The sequence below is a fragment of the Scyliorhinus torazame genome, chromosome 16 (assembly GCF_047496885.1).
Source record: "Scyliorhinus torazame isolate Kashiwa2021f chromosome 16, sScyTor2.1, whole genome shotgun sequence".
In the NCBI taxonomy this organism is placed as follows: domain Eukaryota; kingdom Metazoa; phylum Chordata; class Chondrichthyes; order Carcharhiniformes; family Scyliorhinidae; genus Scyliorhinus; species Scyliorhinus torazame.
Window position 1 is genome coordinate 158,006,629 of NC_092722.1, and position 21,817 is coordinate 158,028,445.

At 47.4% G+C, this 21,817-nt stretch overlaps 1 protein-coding gene across 1 annotated transcript in view; it reads left to right on the forward strand.

The window, feature by feature from the left end:
• The first annotated feature begins 1,691 nt into the window (after window positions 1-1,691).
• The window catches only part of LOC140392306 (scavenger receptor cysteine-rich domain-containing protein DMBT1-like), an 80,914-nt gene continuing 60,788 nt past the window's right edge, over window positions 1,692-21,817 (forward strand). The window contains exon 1 of the mRNA XM_072477622.1: window positions 1,692-1,773. Coding sequence (XP_072333723.1) covers window positions 1,692-1,773 — 82 coding nt within the window. The remainder of the gene's footprint in view (window positions 1,774-21,817) is intronic.

Sequence of the window (21,817 nt, forward strand, 5' to 3'; positions counted from 1 at the left end):
GGTTAGGGCAAACAGGTGCACCTGTCTCTCTCTTGTTAGCTGCTACTGTCTCTGGTTGTATGCCACCTTTTCCTATGCCTGTGGACTATGCCACCCTGTTGATTTCTAATGCCTATTTCTCCACAACGGTCAATGTGACAATGACTGAAAATCCATCCCTGCTCCCCTGCCTCAGCCTGGAGTTCTAACCTCTCTTTTGCAATAAGCGAAAGCAGAAGGTTATGTATGTGAGATGTGGAATGTGGGGAGGATGAAATGACAATATTTGTTGGGAATAACTGTGAGGAATGGGTGTGAGATATCATCAAGATGATGCTGAATATGAGTGTTGGCTGATTGGATGGGGTGCCTGGAGAGACGGGGAGGCATGTTTGGCTTTCCAAGCTGCATTGGTTTGAGGAATGCTGTTCATTCTCTGACTGGGAAAGTCAGATTGTGGATCTTAACGCTGAATTCAGCAGTGTGGAAACACACTCCTGCAGCTCACAATCTGCTTTCTGATGAATAGAGAGCCTTCCTCTGACAGGTGTGAGTTTTTATCATTGGGTGGGTAAACCAGGAGTGGGAAACAATGGTGTTGGTGAACTAAACAGGTTTGGCTAAATCTGCTGCTGGCGCAAACAGGCTCCTGACCCACTGCTCTCCCACCCACCACCAACCCACTCCCTCCCAAATCTGCAGGTTATTTCAAATCAAATTCTGCCTGAAGTTTAACAAACCCTGAATTCTCCTTCCCTCTTCATTTCTCGACAATGTCTGGTGTCATTTTCAGTTCCTCCACTTCTGGTAATGGCAACTAGCCATCACCTAGGAAAAATCATAGCGATCTCTCTCCATTGAAGAGAGAGAGACAGAGACAGAATGGATTATATTGGGCGAGATTCCCTGGTCTTCCCGCGCCATGTTTCTTGGTGGTGGGAGGTGGCCTGCCATTGACCGGCAGTGGGACCTTCCAGTCCCGCCGCTGTCAGTGGGATTTCCCACTGAATCCACCCTACGCCACCAGGATGGTTGCGCTGTCGGCAGGACCGGAAGATCCCGCCAGTGTGAAGAGCCGGAAGATCTCGCCATAGCTTGTGAGATACCAGTCTAACTACTGAACCAACTGAGCTAACCATCCCTGCACTTCTAGATGGAAAATATGCTCCTCATCTCTCAAGAGAAATACCTCACTCTTCTTTATTGCTATTATTTTCTCATCTATTTTTCCCTAATATATTGTCACAAATTCAGTTCACAAATAAAACAAGTTGAAGCACAACATTATTCAGCTTGGTATCATATTGTATTTTATGAATAGCAATTCTAACTTTGTGTGTCAATTGGACAGATGCTTTGGCGATAGGTAAAATGAGAATTTACTGTGCTTACCTAAAAGTGTTTGCGTTCATACCTTGTACTGTTAGGACGTGCTTTCTTTGCCACATTAATAGTTCCTGTCAAAGTAACACCACTGTTCTGTGCAGCCTGATGATGTTTGTCCAACAGAGAATTGCGGCCAATGACCAATAAGATTAATATTTAACAACGTAAAGACAAACATTGCATCTTACATAAACAATGATTCATTTTGTGCATACATTTATTTTGGCGAACAAACGCACAATACCCAATCAGTCAAATGACAACACAATTGTCTATAAATAAAGGTGTGGGTTTAAGAATCGCTTCTTAAGTTTTAAAATGAGAAAATGGCATCCATAAGAGGAGTTGCTCTAAATGTTTTCCTCATCGCTTTTGTTTTTCTTGGCAAAAACAACAGTATAGCACAAGGTAAGGGACAGATTCATCTCTGTTAAACTGTTATAGATCTCTATGTGTGAAGGTGAGAGTAATGCCAGTCATTAATACGCATATATTATAGATTAAATGAAGAGTGGTCATTTGAGAAGACTCTGGATGTGCTCACTTATACTTTAAATTGTGCTATTATCATCATACCCATTTCTCTATCCAGGGTTACTCCTTGAAATTGAGGCAATAATTTACAAGTATTTCCTCCAATCTTGTGTTGTATTTTTGCTGCTTTGTAGTGTTGTTTCTTTGATAATGGGGAGACCAGAAACCACTTCACTGAATATACTTAATAGTCGGCAAATGTGACCTTGACCTTCATTCCACCTTGACCTTCATTAAAGGAGGTACTGATAAGTACCAAGTCAGTTTACATCCGAGAATTCTAACAAAAGCTAAGGAAGAAATAATGGAAGCTTTGATTATATTTAAAAAAAAAGAAACATTTCCATCGAAGAACTGAGGGTTGTAAATACGACTGCCCTCTTCCAGAAAGGAGACAGGGACACGACAGGAAATACATAGTGCAGCTAGTCTTGCTTCAGTTGCCGAGAAACTATTAGATCGTCCATTCAGTTATAACACAGATGCAGCTCGGTGAATTTCTTGCCTGCATTTAAGATGTGCCTCTGACCACAGTTAAGTTACCAGACAGTACCCAACTAAAAGAGGGTAGAATATTCCACCAGGATATTTAACAGATTTTTGGGAGTAAATTGTTGGCATGGAACCTGGACAGGAGAAAGAACTATAACACGATAGCTTCATTTCTGTAAGAAATATTCATTGGTAACTGATGGTTGGTAACCAAACACCTATGATGTACTGACAATCATCATGAAGATGCCAACACATTCATGGGGTAACAAATGCAAACCTCAGTAAGTACTGACCCAGTCTTAAAATTGATAAAGTAGAAAAATAATGGAATCAAGAAACAAAGTTGAGGAGTACCTTTACAAAAATAACTTAGTGAGCAGGTGCTAATGTGGTTTCAGAGATTCTGCTGGTCAAAATCCCTCGACATTTTGTGGATGTGATACACTAAGTGGAAAAGGAAAAGCTATAAGATGTAACAAATCCAAAACTTGAAATATTACTAAGTTAAGGTGGTGAGTATCTCACGCAAAGCTTGAAGGTGGATAAAGAATTGGTTGAAAGAGAGGAAGCACGGGCAGCATGGTGGCGCAGTGATTAGCACTGCTGTCTCACGGCGACGAGATCCCAAGTTTGATCCGGCCCTGGGTCACTGTCCATGTGGAGTTTGCACATTCTCCCCGTGTCTGCGTGAGTTTCGCCCCCACAACCCAAGGATCTGCAGGGTTGGTGAATTGACCACACTAAATTGCCCCTTAATTGGTAAAAATGAATTGGGTACTCTAAATTTATTTTAAAAAAGAAAGATAGGAAGCAGCAGTTGGGCATTAGGGAACGATATCAGACTCAGGAATTGTACCAGTTGGGATGATACAGAAATGCCCTCTTATCTGGACCCCATTTTAAACATGGGAGGATTTCTTTGGAGGATGGGTATTGATGTTGGTTCCCACTTCCCACCCAAAGTTGCCACAAATTTGTGTATGCTCAAGGCATCACACCATTCAGTTATGTGAGGTGTTACCTCCCCTAGCATCAGTCAGGATGTGGGGCAGAAAATAAATAAGGAGATAGAGAATGCATGTAAACTATCGCAATAATCATGGGGGACTTCAATATGCAGGTGGACTGGGAAAATCAGGTTGGTGGTGGATCCCAAGAAAAGGAATTTTTGGAACGTCCAAGATGGATTTTTGGAACAGCTTGTGATAGAGCCTAATAAGGGAACAGGCAATTCTGGATTTGGTGATGTGTAATGAGGCAGAGTTGATGAGGGGACTTAAGGTGAAGGAACCCTTTGAGAGCAGTGACCACAAAATGATAGAATTTATCCTGCAGTTTGAGAGGGAGAAGCTGGAATCAGATTTAACGGCATTACAATTAAATAAGGGTAACTACGAAGACATGAGGGAGGAGCTGGCCAGAGTTGATTGGAAAAGGAACCTAGCAGGGAAGACAGCAATGGCAGGAGTTTTTGGGAGTTATTCGGGAGGCACAACAGAAATTCATCCCAAGGAGGAGGAAACATGGTAAGGGGAGGACAAGGCATCCATGGTTGATGAGGGAAGTCAAGGACAGCATAAAAGCAAAAGAAAAAGCATACAAAGTGGCGAGGATTAGTGAGAAGCCAGAGGATAGGAAATCCTTTAAATGCGAGCAGAGGACAACTAAAAAAAAAATAAGGGGCGAGAAGATGAATTATGAGTGCAAGCTAGCTCATAACATTAAAGAAGATAGGACTAGACTTTTTTCAATATATAAAAGGTAAGAGAGAGACAGAAATAGACATTGGACCACTGGAAAATGTGGCTGGAAAAGTAATAATAGGAACAAAGAAATGGCAGAGGTACTGAATAGTTACTTTGCATCAGTCTTCACTGTGGAAGACACCAGTGGGATGCCAGAGCTCCAGGAGAATCAGGAGACAGAGGTAAGTTCAGTGGCCATCACTAAGAGGAAGGTTCTGGGGAAACGGAAAGGTCTGAAGGTGGATAAATCACCTGGACCGGATGGACTACATCCCAGGGTTCTAAAAGAGATAGCTGAGGATATTGTGGAGGCATTGGTGGTGATCTTTCAGGAATCACTGGGGGCAGGAAGGTTCCCAGAGGACTGGAAAGTGGCAAACAAAACACCGCTGTTTAAGAAGGGAGGGAGGCAGAATATGGGAAATTATAGGCCGGTTAGCCTGACTTCGGTCATTGGTAAGATTTTAAAGTCCATTATTAGATGAGATTGTGGCGTACTTGTAAGTGCATGATAAAATAGGACTCAGTCAGCACGGCTTTGTCAAAGGGAGGTCATGTCTGACAAATCTGTTAGAGTTCTTTGAGGAGGTAACAAGGAAGTTAGACAAAGGAGAACCAGTGGACGTGATTTATTTAGATTTCCAGAAGGCCTTTGACAAGGTGCTGCATAAGAGACTGTTAAATAAGTTAAGAGCCCATGGTGTTCAGGGTAAGATCCTGGCATGGATAGAGGATTGACTGACTGGCAGAAGGCAGAGAGTGGGGATAAAGGGGTCTTTTTCAGGATGGCAGCTGGTGACTAATGGCGTGCCTCAGGGGTCTGTGCTGGGACCACAACTTTTCATAATATACATTAATGATCTGGAAGAAGGAACTGTTGTTAAGTTTTCAGATGATACAAAGATCTGTAGAGGAACAGGTAGTATTGAGGAAGCAGGGGGCTGCAGAAGGATTTGAACAGGCTAGGAGAGTGGGCAATGAAGTAGCAGATGAAAAGTGTGAGGTAATGCACTTTGGAAGGAGGAATGGAGGCATAGACTATTTTCTAAATGCGGAAACGTAGGAAATCAGAAGCACAAAGGAACTTGGGAGTCCTTGTTCAAGATTCCCTTAAGATTAGCGTGAAGGTTCAGTTGGCAGTTAGGAAGGCAAATGCAACGTTAGCATACATGTCGAGAGGGCTAGGATACAAGATCAGGGATGTACCTCTGAGGCTGTATAATCATAGAATTTACAGTGCAGAAGGAGGCCATTCGGCCCATCGAGTCTGCACCGGCTCTTGTAAAGAGCACCCTACCCAAGGTCAACACCGCCACCCTATCCCCATAACCCAGTAACCCCACCCAACACTAAGGGCAATTTTGGACACTAAGGGCAATTTATCATGGCCAATCCACCTAACCTGCACATCTTCGGACTGTGGGAGGAAACCGGAGCACCCGGAGGAAACCCACGCACACACGGGGAGGATGTGCAGACTCCGCACAGACAGTGACCCAAGCCGGAATCGAACCTGGGACCCTGGAGCTGTGAAGCAATTGTGCTATCCACAAGGCTACCGTGCTGCCCTGGTCAGGCTCTGGTCAGACCCCTTTGGAGTATTGTGAGCAGTTTTGGGCCCCATATCTAAGGAAGGATGTGCTGGCCTTGGAAAGGGCCCAGAGGAGGTTCACAAGAATGATCCCTGGAATGAAGAGCTTGTCGTATGAGGAACGGTTGAGGACTCCGGGTCTAAAAATGTTGGATGAGGGGGGATGTTATTGAAACTTACAGGATACTCCGAGGTCTGGATAGAATGGACGTGGAGAGGATGTTTTCACTAGTAGGAAAAACTAGAACCAGAGGATACAATCTCAGACTAAAGGGACGACCTTTAAAACAGAGATGAGGAGGATTTTCTTTAGCCAGAGGGTGGCGAATCTGTGAAACTCTGCCGCAGAAGGCTGTGGAGGCCAAATCACTGAGTGTCTTTAATACAGAGATAGATAGGTTCTTGATTAATAAGGGGATCAGGGATTATGGGGAGAAGGCAGGAGAATGGGGATGAGAAAAACATCAGCCATGATTGAATGGTGGAGCAGACTCGATGGGCCGAGTAGCCTAATTCTGCTCCTGTGTCTTCTGGTCTTATGGGCCATTCACATGATCTGTAGGTAGGGTTAATGGGGGTGGTGGTGGTAATATCATGGCAGCAAAGATCAGCAATTTCTTTGTGGGTTCTAGGAGTTCGTAAACCATTTTAAGTTTCTTCTTATCCCAAACAATTGCACATCAGGTTGACTTGGTCACAGGAAAGTAAAGATTACAGCGCCAAAGCCCTGATTATGTTATTGGGAACCATTATGTACATGTTAAAAGAATCCTGCCAGCTTTATCTTCTATGGCTGCCTGTTCAGTTGAGCAGGTAAAAATCATGGGTCATCCTTTCCCAACAGTTTTAGGGCAGTCTGGTGGACTGGGTTGGAATTTAATTGTGGCATTGTGATTCCCGATGCTCGAGGTCGACAGCATGCCCCCTGCAGCCAGCCACAAATATTTATTTCCACTGTCCTTATTGGTTGGCCTTTCAGTGCTCTGGTTGGCCATTTGGTCTGAACGCTCGATTGGCTAAACGGTATCCACGGACATGCTCAGTTTTAAGGTTCTACAGTCCACCCGGCAGGCTGCAGCTTCCGGTTTAGAAGAATTTAGGGCAATGATGCTGATGCTGGAAATTTCCCCCGATTCTTTCGGTGAAAGTGATTTATTTTTGGGTGGAGGCAGGTTTGATTGAGGTATTCGAAAGGGAATTGGATTGCTGTCTGTAAAGAAAGACTGTGCAATGTTGTGGTTGGATAAGGCTTGGCAGTGGGACTAGGTACAATCTTCTTTCAGCGAGCCAGAGGAGATCAATGTGCTGAATGACTTCCTTCTGCACTGTGAAGACTTGGTGATTCTCTAAACAGCCTCTAAACTCATTGTTTCTTCAATTACAGAGCAAAGAGATTATTTTCCTAAACTCAGCCTATTCTATGTGATATAACCGTGGGCTGCACAGTAGCACAGTAGTTAGCATTGTTGCTTCACAGCACCAGGGTTCCAGGTTCGATTCCTGGCTTGGCCCACAGTCTGTGCGGAGTCTGCACGTTCTCCCCGTGTCTGTGTGGGTTTCCTCCGGGTGCTCCAGTTTCCTCCCACAAGTCCCGAAAGACGTGCTGTTACTTAAATTGGACATTCAGTATTCTTCAGTGTACCGGAACAGGTGCTGGATTGTGGCGACTAGGGGATTTTCACATTGCAGTATTAAAGTAAGCCTACTTGTGACAATAATAAAGATTATTATTATGTAATGATGTACACAGAACATATAATTGTTTAACTATCAAAATCATTTATGAACAAGCACATGGAAAAGATAACTAATGAACTATAATACAGACGGCGGCTACTAAATGAATTCAGTGAATTGTCATGGAGCTACTCTAATTGTGACTATCTTGTACGACTTACTACGAACTGACGGCTGTCTCGAATCACGTGATAGATCTCTGATGCCACCTGCTGGTTGGAGGTCGTACTGATAACTGTGTGCACTGATAGACAACTATATACATTGATGTGTACATGCATATCATCACATCCCCCTTCCTTTGGAAGTAATATTTACAAATGTGACTTCTTTAAACAACCTAATATGCATGATAACTTTAAACATATATTGTACGCAGTTTATCGCAAATTCAGTCTGTCAGGTTTACGCCGTAATCTGGTTGATCTCCTGAGTGATGGCTGAATCGGCGATCGTGTTCCACCTTCATTTGTTGTTGGTGTTTCTGCTTGTTCCACATTAATTGATTCGGATGCTTCACTGATCACTGGCTCTGTTGGGTGGTCTGTGTCCTCCTCAAGTGTTTTAGGATTGCATACCAGCGCTTCTGCTGGACTCAAGACAAAAGAACTTTGCACTTTTAACAGCGCTGTTCGATTCCTTTGCAAGACCGAACCAGCCTCAGTAAGAACCAAAAACGAATGTGGTCCTGCCTGTTGTAATATCTTTGCGAGCCTTGACCATCCATTGCCATTGGCATCTTCAAATTTGACCGTATCACTTGGATGTAGCGGCTGGAGCTTCCTTGTGGATCTATCGTAGAACCCTTTCTGCCTCCTCTTCTGAAGAAGCAGTTTCTGCTCCAGTCGTCAATCCCAGGGTGAGTTGCAATGAAAGGCAGCGTAGCGGCTGGAGCTTCCTTGTGGATCTATCGTAGAACCCTTTCTGCCTCCTCTTCTGAAGAAGCAGTTTCTGCTCCAGTCTTCGATCCCAGGGTGAGTTGCAATGGACGGCAGCGTTGTTCACAGCTGTCTCTTCATCAGCAGCTGTGCTCGTGATAGCCCATTGAAAAGTGGCACTGAACGATGGCATAGATGCACCAGATAGATATCTTCCTGACTATCAATAGACTTTTTTAGCGACTTCCGGTGGTGGCCATGCGCGGGTAGGTCGGGTTTTCGGCAGCACCCGCCGCTAACGTACCAACAGGCCCTTTCAAGGAGCTTTGACGGACCCTTTTCGGCACGAATCGGCAGGCAAACGGTGCTAGAAGGCTCCCCACATTAGTTTATGGAGGAAACCAGGAGCAGGACGGCCAAACAAATGAGCAACGAGAAGCGGCAAGAACGGGTGCGAGAACAGAAAATGGCGGCCGGCTCAGATCAGGCAGCGTGGGCCCAGTGGTCGCGGGTACAGCAGGAGTTCCTTAGAAGTTGCTTTGCTGACCTGAAAACGGAGATGCTGGCTCCAATGAAGGCCTCAATGGAGAAAATGGTTGAGACCCAGAAAATGCAGGAGAAGGCGATCAAGATTGAGAAAAAGTCTCGGATAATGAGGGGTCTGAAAAAACGAGGCATCTGAATAATCGGACACAGAGGCGGGAGCGGCCGGGGTCAGCATGGGTCAGCTGACTCACGGAAGTGTAATGGGGGGAGAACCAGTGTCAAGCGGGTGCTTGACTTGGGGTCTGGGACCACGGGGCTGCTAAGGGGTGGGGGGTGGGATGGGAAGCTGCTTTGCTGACAGAAAAGGAACCAACATGGGGAACAGAGGGAGAGTCGGGGGGGAGCCCAATGGGAGGGCTCGAGTAAGCGGGAGACACGGGCTCGTGGCTGGACGAAAAAAGGAGATGGCTAATCGACAGGGGAGGGGGTTAGCCCCCCATCCAGGCTGATCGCGTGGAATGTGCGGGACCTAAATGGGCTGGTCAAGAGGGCTCGCATGTTCTCGCACCTAAAGGGAGGCCCTGAAGGCAGTTATCAGAGGGGAGTTGATCTCTATCTGATCCGATAGAGGGAAGAAAGAAAGAGCGGAGAGAGAAAGGTTAGTTGAGGAGATAATCAGAGTAGACAGGAGTTACGCGGAGACCCCCGTGACGGGGCTACTGAAAGAGCGCCGGAGGCTGCGGGTGGAATTCGACCTGCTGACCACGGGGAAGGCCAAAGGGGCTGTCTATGAGTACGGGGAGAAAGCGAGTAGAATGCTGGCGCACCAACTTCGCAAGAGGGAGGCGGCCAAGGAAATTGGGGAAATACGGGATAAGGAGGGCAACACTGTCATAGACCCAGAGGGGGTGAACAAAGTTTTTAGGGCATTCTACGATAAATTGTATGAGAGAGTCCCTGAGGGGGAGGGGATGAAGCAATTCATGGACCAACTGAGGTTTCCAAAGGTGGAAGACGATCTAGTGGAGGGACTGGGGGCCCCGATAGAGCTGAGGAGATGGTAAAGGGGCTAGGGAACATGCAGTCGGGCAAGGCCCCGGGTGCCGGATAGCTACCCTGTAGAATTCTACAAGAAATTTTCGGAACTGCTGTGCCCACTCCTACTAAGGACCTTTAATGAGGCCAAAGAGAGAGGGACCCTCCCCCCAACAATGCCACAGGCTTCGATTTCACTCATCCTCAAACGAGAGAAAGACCCGCGAGAGTGTGGATCTTATAGACCGATATCGCTCCTGAACGTAGACGCCAAATTGCTGGCCAAGATCTTGGCTGCTAGAATTGAGGACTGCGTCCCTGTGGTGATAGGGGAGGATCAGACAGGCTTCGTCAAGCGCAGGCAATTGAACTCTAATGTACGGACGCTCCTAAACATCATCATGATGCCCTCAGAGGGAGGGGAGGCAGAAGTAGTGACGGCGATGGACGCAGAGAAAGCCTTTGACCGGGTGGAATGGGAGTATCTGAGGGAGGCGCTAAGAAGGTTCGGGTTCGGGTTCGGTGAGGGGTTGGGTCCAGCTACTTTACCAGGCCCCCGTGGCAAGTGTGTGCATGAACAGGGTGAGGTCGGAATACTTTAGGCTCCACCGGGGGATGAGGCAGGGGTGCGCCCTCTCCCCGTTACTATTCGCCCTTGAGATAGAGCCACTGGCTATAGCGCTGCAGACTTCAAGCAACTGGCGGGGGCTGCTTCGGGGGGAGGAGCATCGGGTCTCGCTTTACGCAAATGATCTGCTCCTGTACATCTCGGACCCACTAGAGGGGATGGGGGAGTTCATACAGTTTCTGAGGGAAGCTAAATGAAAAGAAAAGCGAGATATTTGTGATCCAAGCTAAGGGGCAGGAAACGAAACTGGGAGAGCTTCTGCTGAAGATGGTTGAGAAGAGCTTTCGGTACCTAGGGATACAGGTGGCTCGAAAGTGGGATGCCCTCCACAAACTTAATCTATCTCGGCTGGTAGAGCAGATGGAGGGGGACTTCAAAAGGTGGGACATGCTCCCGCTATCTTTAGCGGGGAGGGTGCAGACCGTTAAGATTACGGTTCTCCCCAGATTCCTGTTTGTCTTCCAGTGCCTTTGCATCTTCATCCCTAAGTCCTTCTTTAAGCGGGTGAACAAGATCATCTCGGGATTCGTATGGGCAAATAAGTCCCCGCGAGTAAAGAGACTGTACCTGGAGCGCAGTTGGGGGGTGGGTGGGCTGACGCTGCTGAACCTTTGCAGCTACTATTGGGGCGGCTAACATAGCCATGATTAGGAAATGGGTATTGGGGGAGGGGTCGACGTGGGAGCGGTTAGAGGCAGCCTTATGCAAAGGTACTAGCCTAGGGGCACTTGTAACGGCACCTCTGCCGTTCTCGCCGGCTCGCTACTCCTCCAGTCCGGTGGGGTGGCGGCATTAAAGATCTGGGGTCAGTGGAGAAGGCACAGGGGGGTGGAGGGAGCCTTAGTCTGGACCCCGATACGCAACAATCACAGATTTGTCCCGGGCAAGATAGACGGAGGGTTTCAAAGCTGGCATAGGGCAGGCATTAAAAGGATGGGAGACCTGTTCATAGACGGGATCTTTCCCAGTCTGAAAGCGCTGGAGGAGAAATTCAGTTTGCCCCCTGGAAATGCTTTCAGATACCTTCAGGTATGCGCCTTTCTGAAAAACAGGTGGTATCATTCCCGCTGCTACCCCTGGCATAATATACATCTATGTATATAATGGAGTGCAGACAGGCAGTGATTGACACACAGGGTCACCTATCACCAGTAAGCTCACAGAACAGAGCAGCCAATCACCAGACAGAACACGACCACTATAAAGCCAGAGGGCACCAGTTTTCCCGCTCTCTCGGGACCCAGCCTCTGAGACAGTCAGAGTTTGTGAGCTGGCCAGTGCAAACACCATGTGGTAGCTAGTAAGTCTGGTTAGGCTAGTATCAGGTCTCCAGTCAAGTCAGCATAGTGTCAACCCACAATTGAACATGTATAATAGTTTAGATGTTAAATAAAATTGTGTTGCATCTTACCAGGTGTTGGAGGTCTGTCTCTCGCTACACTGCATCAAGTGCAGTCCACATCGACCCAGCCTACCCAACACATTAACCCCCACGCAGGATACAGGATAGGGTGGTCTCCGGCACCTGGGTAGGCGAGGGGAAGGTTTCGGACATCTACCGGGAACTTCAGGAGACGGAGGAAGTCCCAGTAGAGGAGCTTAAGGGCAAATGGGGGGGAGGCGCTAGGTGGGAAGCTGGATACGGGCCTGTGGGCGTACGCCCTAAATAGGCTCAATTCCTCTTCAGCATGTGCCAGGCTTAGCTTAATCCAGTTTAAGGTCATCCACCGGGTGCATATGACGGCAACCAGGATGAGTAAGCTCTTTGGGGTTGAGGATAAATGTGCAAGGTGTGTGGGAAGCCCTGCAGATCATGTCCATATGTTCTGGGCATGTCCGACTCTTAATGGATTCTGGCGGGGTTTTGCTAAGGCAATGTCCAAGATCACTGGGTGGTGCCGAGTCCAGAGATAGTGATCTTTGGTGTGTCAGACGATGCGGGAGTTCAGGAAGCGAAAGAGGCTGACGTGTTGGCCTTTGCCTTATGGTAGCCTGGAGATGGAGCATTTTAATGTGGAGGGACTTGAAGCCCCCAAATGTTAGTGACATGGCTGGGTTTCTCAGTCTCGAGAAAATAAAGTTTGCCCTGAGAGGGTCCATGGTGGGGTTCTCTCGGAGGTGGCAGCCGTTCCTCGACTTTCTAGGAGAGCAGTAATGTTCAGCAGCATCCTGGGGGGGGGGGGGGGGGTGGAATCGTTACGTTGTATTGTTCTTTTCTCTGTATACATGGTTAACTTTTATTTTATTTTGTTATGTTAATGGTTGCACATGGTTGTGCAAAAATTATGTTTTGACAAAAATTTTGAATAAAAATAATTTTTTTAAAAATAGACTTTTTTAGCAGCTGTATTACAATATGCACACCGTTTCCTGCCTTCCCATTTGACTGGGGAAACAGAGGACTTGAGGTGATGTGCCTAAAATCATTGTGACGGGAAAATTCAGTCCACTCATAATTTTTATAACAGAGACCATTGTCAGACATAGAACATACAGTGCAGAAAGAGGTCATTTGGCCCATCAAGTCTGCACTGACCCACTTTAAGCCCTCACTTCCACCTTACTCCCGTAACCCAATAACCCCTCCTAACCTTTTTGGGCACTAAGGGCAATTTAGCATGTCCAATCCACCTAATCTGCAAGTCTTTGGACTGTGGGAGGAAACCAGAGCACCTGCAGGAAATCCACGCAGACATGGAAAATGTGCAGACTCAGCACTGACAGTGACCCAGCGGGGAATCAAACCTGGGACCCTGGCACTGTGAAGCCACAGTGCTAATGACTGTGCTACCGTGCTGCCCATGACAATGTTTGGTATGTCATTCCGGGCAAAACTCGCTTTGGCATGTTGTATGACACACCAAGCAGTCAAGTTTGCCAACTATGCTACCTCCGGATAATTTGAAAAGTAGTCAATAACTAAAAGATAGTCTTTCCCATTAAAGTGGAAAAGATCCATGCCCACCTTCTGTCACGGACTTTCTATGATTTCATCCACGTGCATCGGCTCTTTGCTTTTCTTGCAATGGAATTTCTGACATGTGTCACAGTGGTCGACCATGCCTGCAATGTCTTGGGTGATGCCTGGTTAATCAATTGTATCCCTGGCTCTGCGCTTGCACTTCTCAATGTCCAGGTACCCTTCATGAAGCTTCTTGAGCATGAGTGGCCTCAAGAAATGTGGAATCACAATCCTGTGCTGTCGCAGAAGAAGGCCATTTACTTCACTCAATTCTGACCAAACATTGTAGAACCTGAGCTGGAACACTTAGGCCATCCCTCGTGGAGACATTTGATTACCCTTTTTAGGACTACGTCCTTGGCTGTTCCTGCCTTTATTAGGCGTGACTTCTCATTGGAGACTGTAAACGACCCAGCGACGAGATTGACATGTTATTGCGCATCCTCATCAACCAGTTGTACCTCTTTGATGCCTGTGGCTCGGGAAAGTGTGTCATCGACAGTAAGGTGCTTGCCCGGACTATAGATGAGGTTAAAATCATGGAGCTGGAGCTTCATCATCATCATGCGCTGAATTCTCGGGGACATTTGGTACAAATTCTTCTGCACAATGGATACAAGTGATCCCGTCCCAGCGTCCCCGAACAGGCGCCGGAATATGGCGACTAGGCGCTTTTCACAGTAACTTCATTTGAAGCCTACTTGTGACAATAAGTGATTTTCATTTTCATTTCATTTCAAGTGGCCTGTGGTCAGTCTCCACGAGAAACATTGGAGGCCCATATACATAATCATGGAATTTTTTCAAATCTGTGACTAACCCATTCTTTTTCAATTTACGCATACCTGCACTCTGTTTCAGACATCGCTCTGGATGCGTATGCCACCGGCAGCCAGCTGCCGTCTGCACCCTGCTGCAGCAATACCGTTCCTAGGCCATCCTGAGATGCATCGGTCAAAATGTTTGTATTTTTCGCCGGGTCAAAGAACACGAGAACTGGCGCTGTCGTCAGCGAGATCCGCAATGCTTGCCACTCCTGCTCATGTTTGGAAGACCATTAAAACACTATATCCTTTTTTATCGAGTTTCGTTGTTGGAAGTTTTAGAGGCCAGTTGGGAATACACTTGCCAACAAAGTTGATCATCCCCAGTATGCGTGAAATGGCTTTTTTATCTGTGGGGTGTGGCATCGTCAGAATAGCCTTTATCTTTTTGTTTTCTGGCTGCACATCTTGTGCCGAGAACCTGTCCCCTAAAAAGGTCATAGTATCAACCCCGATTTGAAATTTTGTTTTATTGAGCTTGAGGCCATTTATTTTACCCATTGTAGGATTCTGAGTCTTCTGTCATGCTTCTCTCATGGAGATCCCCAGATTATGATATCATTGACATAAATACAGACACCTGGTAACCCCTCAACTCTGTGCTCCATGTCACAATGGAAGAGTTCCGATGGCAAGGACAGCATTCTCAGGAAGCAGTAGTGCCCAAAGGTTGTGTTAAACGTGCACAGCCTTGTGCTCGCTTTGTCCAGATTCAGATGCCAGAAGCCTTGTGACGTATCCAACTTGCTGAAACAGGTCACTCCAGCCATCTCCAATGCTATTTCTTCCCTCTTCGGAATTGGGCAGTGCTCCCTTTTGATGTTGAGGTTCAGGTCTTTGGGGTCCATGCATATCCTCTGGTCACCGTTCCTCTTTTTAAAAAAAATCTTTTTATTGACATTTTCCACATTTATCAACAGTTTCTACATTTTTTGCCGTGTTAATTTATTGTATTACACGGAAAGGTTTATCCTTCCCTTAATTTACTTTATGTACATTTTGCCGCTCTCTGGCTCGGCCTGTGGTTCCTTCCCCCCCCCCTTCCTGCCCCCCCTTTCCCCCCTCGTGTCTTCCCCTTTCCCTCTACCTTTCTCTTTGCTTCCCCCTCCCCTGTGGGGGCTGTGTTTGCTTTGTGATCGGGGGGGGGGGGGGAGGGGTGGGGGGGGGTTGCCCCCCCCCCGCCCCGCCCCCGCCCGCCACATCATTCCCTTTTTGTGACTTTCCAGCTTTTCCTCTTTCTCCCCCCCCCCAACGGGTTGCGCATTCCTTTGGTTCCCACTCTATCTTTGTTTTCCCCTTGTCCTTCCTCTTTTCCTTCCTATCTCTCCCATTTTCCTATCTTACTATTCGTTGCTGGCCTTGGACAGGTTTTGGAACAGGTCGACGAACTGCCCCCATGCTTCTAGGAAGCCTTCCTCCGATGCTTGGATGGCATACTTAATCTTCTCCAGGTGGAGAAATTCCGAAAGCTCAGCGAGCCAGTCTAATCTCTCATGTACTTTGTCATTCGATACGTCGAACACTATCTGGTCGAGGATCATCGACGAGTTTAAAGTACTAAAATTGCACAACTGTACCTTCCGTCAGTAACAAAAGAATCAGCAGGTTTGCCTGCTTTTTTCCAGCCACAGTGAAGCAGATGCGAAGTACAAAATAGATAACGTTCAAATGTTTCATTTTTCTTCGGAGAGCAATGCCGATCAAAGTACTGTGTTACAGCATCGAAGCTTTTGCTTTCGTCTTTGCTATCGAAGGTGAAGGTATTGCATATTTCTAGTCCTTGAGGACCTGCTACCATGAGCAGCAACACAATATGTCTCTCATCAGGCTGTGCCTGCAGGACAACGTCTGTGACATAGAGTCTGAATTGTGGCTTGAAAACACGCCAATTTTCATCTATGTTACCCGAGACTTGAAGCTGGTGGGGTGCCTTCAAACCTATCTCGAACTTCACAGTCTTTCGTCAAGTTGAGTTGCAGATGGCCGTAGTTCACCAGGTCGGCGGAAGAATCTTGTCTTTTCATTCTTCAGCCTATTTCGCCCCATCTTCTCTGTGATGATATGTGAACTATCATCTATGTTTATAATATAATAACCAAACCGTATGTAAACATTGGGCGGGATTCTCCAAAACGGCAGTTAAGTGTTGATGCCGGCGTAAACATCGGACGTTTCACGCCGGCATCAACGGGCCCCTTGGCCCAGCGAATCACTTACCTGAAGGGGGCCAGCAGGGCACCGGAGTGCTCCTCGCAGCTCCGGCTGCCGATACGTGGCCCTGCACTTCCGGCCATGCCTGCGGCGGCCCCACGCAACATGGCGGACCCACACAGCAAGCCGGCCCCGAGAATATAGGCCCCCCTCCAGATTGCGCGTGATTGGTGGCCCCGATCGGTGGCCCCCAATTGGAACCCTGGCCATCCTGGAGGACACCCGCGCCCCCCACCAGGGCGGCCACGGCAGCCGCCACTCCGAGTGCCCGCCGGGTGGAACCATGTTTGCACCACACCGGTGGGAACCTGGCCTGCTGCCGGTGGAGAATCGCCGCAGGGGGCCTCTTTCCATGGTTCCCGACCGGCGCCGCGTCGACCGTGCTCGCGCGGCTGGCGATGATTCTCCGGTTCGCGGAGAATCACGGGAAGGCATCGGGCCAGATTGCGGGTCTGACGCCCCATTCTCCGGCCCCGCGCCGAGAATCCCGGCCTTTAGTGCCTGTAAGTATAGATTATTCCCGGCCATTAGTGCCTGTATGCATAGAGTATTCTAGCATCCGACCACAGGTGGTGTGGCGACAGGAGTGGGTCACTGGAAGACATGCCACATGGGATGCATTCCAGCATCCGACCACAGGTGGTGTGGCGACAGGAGTAGGTCACTGGAAGACATCCATATGGCAGACAGGATGTATTCTCTTGGACAGCACAGAGGGATAGAGATGCTGGAGAGCAAGCCCAGAGTACAGTGACATATCGAGCAGCTCCTGAATCAACAGTAATTAATGATAGTTAATCATAGTTGTTTATATTTAGCCATTGTATCCAACTGTAATCTTACATCATAAAAACCCTTTAGTGTTTTAGTTAATTAATAAACAGTTTTGTTCATTTACAAAGCCGTATATTCTCTGATCACTTCAACTACAAAGACTTCGCCACCCATATATATATAGAGAACATTATATTCTCTGTTATCTTTACGTGTTCTGCATTCCTGGCATCATGTTGTGTTCTGTGGTATAACCATTGTAATGATGTACACAGAACATATAGTTGTTTAACTATAAAGATGATTTATTAACAATCACGTGGAAAAGATAACTAATGAACTATAATGCAGACAATGTCTATTAAATGAATTCAGTGAATGTTCCCATCTTCTTGTACGACTTACTACCAACTGGCGGGTGTCTCGAGTCACGTGATAGATCTCTGACGCCACTTGCTGATTGGAGGTCGTACCAATAACTGTGCACTGATAGACAACTTGAGACATTGATGTGTACATGCGTATCACTGCACAGTCTTCTAGTGGCAGCTCTGCTAAACCCATCACTTTGCTGAGTCCCATAACTGATTATTCAGTTAACTAATGTCCCACAAGTCTTGCAGCTTTTCTTCTCAGAGATTAAGATTCCTCTCCTCATCTCTGACACACACTGAGCTCCCCTCTCTCAAGTCCTGTCTTTTCTGTGTCTTCCCTGGATTATTACCACTTGGCAACAGTAAAGTTTTTCAACTTTGTGTTTTGCTTCCATAAGCACTGAACATCCAGTCCCTTTTAACCCATCTCTTTAACTACAAGGGTTGTAATACTTCATTAAAAATGTATATATACAAACAAACCCAAAAGACCTGGGTTATAACCCTCAAGGAAGTCACAGTATCAGGAAAATTAGATTCCAGGTGACCTCTTCTGAATATGAACTCCCCCGGTAATCACGGGGTGGAGTTTCACCCCTGAACTGGGGGAATCCGACCACTAGTATAAAAACCCCGTCCTGGGAGCAGGTCGAGGAGGGAGACTCTTCAGGGAGTGGAGAGTGCAATATTGTAAATAAATGTAATATTTGTTTTCTTCCTCGCTGAGCACCGAATTGGGACTGTGTGAACTCAGTAAGGTGGAGGCATTTCCACGATTTTCCTCGCTGCGAAGTGCCATCCTGACTGAAGGCTGCTGCCAGGGACTGTCATAATATACACCAGTATATCATGGTGCAGACACACACTGAAGATGGACACACAGTGGGACCAGTCAACACACACAACACCGCAGCCAATCACCAGTTAGAGCACACGCACTATAAAGACGGGGCATCAGAGTTCCCGCTCATTCGAGTTGCAGCCACCTAGGAGGACAGAGCTCACAGCCTGTAATACAGACATTCACCATGTGCTGAGTGCATCGACTGGTTAGGACAAGGCAAAGGTCTTTAGTTATAGCTAGTATTGTGTAAACCCACAGTCTGAGTATGTTAAACAGTTAATGATTCAATAAAATAGTGTTGCAGTATTTCAAGTGTTAGTGACCTGTATATGTTCCACGGATCCAGAACACCCAACACATCATGATACCAGGAGTCGAGGGATATTAGCACTTCTTAGACCTACCTGCAAGTGATCTGCCTTCCACCAGCATTTCATCATCCTGCAACATGGACAACATCAGCCCGCCACCGCCGCTCCACATCGCCGGCAACCTAGGGGCCAACTGGAAGATTTTCAAACTGCGCTTCCAGCCAGCCCAACCACGTGAGACCCTACAGCCCCATGAGTTGGTCACATCCCCTTGGACCAAGGTGGGCATCGACCTGTTCCACGCGCTGGGCAGGGACTATGTCCTGATTGTGGACTACTTTTCAAATTACCCAGAGGTGATACGGTTGCACCGACATCACATCGTCTGCAGGTATCCGTGCCTGTAAGGACACCTTTGCTCGACACGGCATCCCACTCACGGTGATGTCGGACAATGGCCCCTGCTTCGCAAGCCAGGAATGGTACAACTTTGCCAGGCGGTACAACTTTGCACATGTGACATTCAGTCCCCTGTACCCCCAATCCAACGGCAAAGTGGAGAAGGGCGTCCACATAGTCAAACGGCTCCTCTGCAAGGCTGCCGATGCTGGGTCCGACTTCTCCCTCGCCTTGCTGGCCTATCGCTCCGCCCCACTGTCCACTGGCCTGTCGCCAGCCCAGCTGCTCATGGGTCGCACCCTGAGGACGACGGTGCCGTCCATTCATGTCCCAGACCTCGACCATGTTCCGGTCCTTCGACGGATGCAGCTGTCTCGTGCACAGCACAAGGCGGCTCATGAATCCCGTGGAGCTGATCTCCCTGCTCTGGCTCCAGATGACAACGTCCGCATCCATCTTCCGGATGGTGGCTGGTCCGCAACTGCTGTGGTCCTTCGTCAGGTGGCCACCCGCTCGTTCCTGGTTCGTCTACCGGGTGGCTCCATTCTGCGCCGCAATCGACGTGCCCTTCGTCTCGTTCCGCGCTCGCTACGTGATCCTTCACTGTTGCCTTGCCCTCCTGCTGACCCTGACCTGGACTATGCAGAGATTCCGGTCACTCTGCATCCTCCTCACTCTGATGCAGTCCATCCCGCTCCTCAGCCGGCGGCTCCCTTGAGGCGGTCAACCAGAATTCGTTGCCCACCTCAGAGACTTAATTTGTGAACTTTGTGGTCTTATGGACTTTCTGATTTGTTCTGTTCTTCCGTTTAATCGTTTACGTGGTTTGTATATAGTGTTCATCTCGTTATTCTTGTGACATACTGTTTTTCTGCACCAGGCACCTTCCCATGTAAATAGCTTAGTTCTCATGTACATAGTCCTGTAAATATTTTGCACACACATAGTCAGGAACATTCACCATACACTATTTATTGCCACGCAGGTACATTTTTTATAAAAGGGGGATGTCATAATATACACCAGTATATCATGGTGCAGCCACACACTGATGGACACACAGTGGGACCAATCAACACACACAACACCACAGCCAATCACCAGTTAGAGCACACGCACTATAAAGACTGGGGGCATCAGAGTTCCCGCTCATTCGAGTTGCAGCTACCTAGGAGGACAGAGCTCACAGCCTGTAACACAGACATTCACCATGTACTGAGTGCATCGACTGGTTAGGACAAGGCAAAGGTCTTTAGTAAAAGCTAGTATCGTGTAAACCCACAGTCTGAGTATGTTAAACAGTTAATGATTCAATAAAATAGTGTTGCACTATTTCAAGTGTTGGTGACCTGTATGTGTTCCACGGATCCAGAACACCCAACACATCAGGGACTGGGTCACATTTAATAATAAATGATAAACTGGAGGCCCTGAGGATTTGCTCCAACCCAGCAAATTGCTTCTTTTATTCCTGTTTTTTTTTCACAGCACACACAAAAAAAGGATTCTTTTGAACTGGTTAGAAAGTAAAAGTGTTAATCAGACTGGATTGAAACTGGGAGAAAAATTGAGGCACACATTGAAGCAGACAACAAGTCACAGAATGAGAAAATAGGAGGGAGAGTAAAATACAAAATGGAGGGAAATGTAATGTTGATGGGTGAGTAACAGACGTCTTCCAACATTTATCCACAGGGGGTTGAAATGCTCAAGTTAGCAATACACTTCATTTCAAAACGCCAAAACCGAGGTCTTGGCTCCTGCCCTATAGATCACAATCAGTAAGGTTAAACAACAACACCTCCTCCACAATAGTCCTCAATACCGGGGCCCTGCAAAGCTGTGTATTTAGCCCCCTACTATACTTCCTATGCACACACAACTGTGTGGCAAGATTTGGCTCCAGCTCCTTCTACAAGTTTCCTGATGACACAACTGTAGTGGGTCGGATCTCAAACAACAATGAGTCAGAGTACAGGAGGGAGATAGAGAACCTAGTGGCGTGGTATAACGACAGCAATGTCTCCCTCAATGTCAGCAAAACTAAGGAGCTGATCATTGATTTCAGGAAGCGAAGTATTGTATACACTCCTGTCTGCATCAATGGTGCCGAGGTGGAGATGGTTGACAGCTTCACATTGCACATCACCAACAATCTGTCCTGATCCATCCATGTCGATGCTGTGATCAAGAAAGCACTGCAGCGCCTATACTTCCTCAGGAAACTAAGGAAATTTGGCATGTCTGGAAACTAAGGAAATTTGGCATGTCTGCATTGACTCTTCCCGATCTTTACAGATGCACCATAGAAAGCACCCTATCTGGCTGCATCACAGCCTGGTATGGCAACTGCTTGGTCCAAGACCATAAGAAACTACAGAGAGTCGTGAATACAGCCCAGTCCACCACACAAACCCGCCTCCCATCCATTGACTCTATCTACACCTCCCGCTGCCTTGGGAAAGCGGTCAGCATAATCATTGACCCCTCCCACCAGGGTTATTCTTTTTTCCAACCTCTTCCATTGGGCAGGAGGTGGAAAAGTCCGAGAACACGCACTAACAGGTTCAAAAACAGCTGCAGTTGCCAGACTCCTGAATGACCCTTTTATGGACTGAACTGAT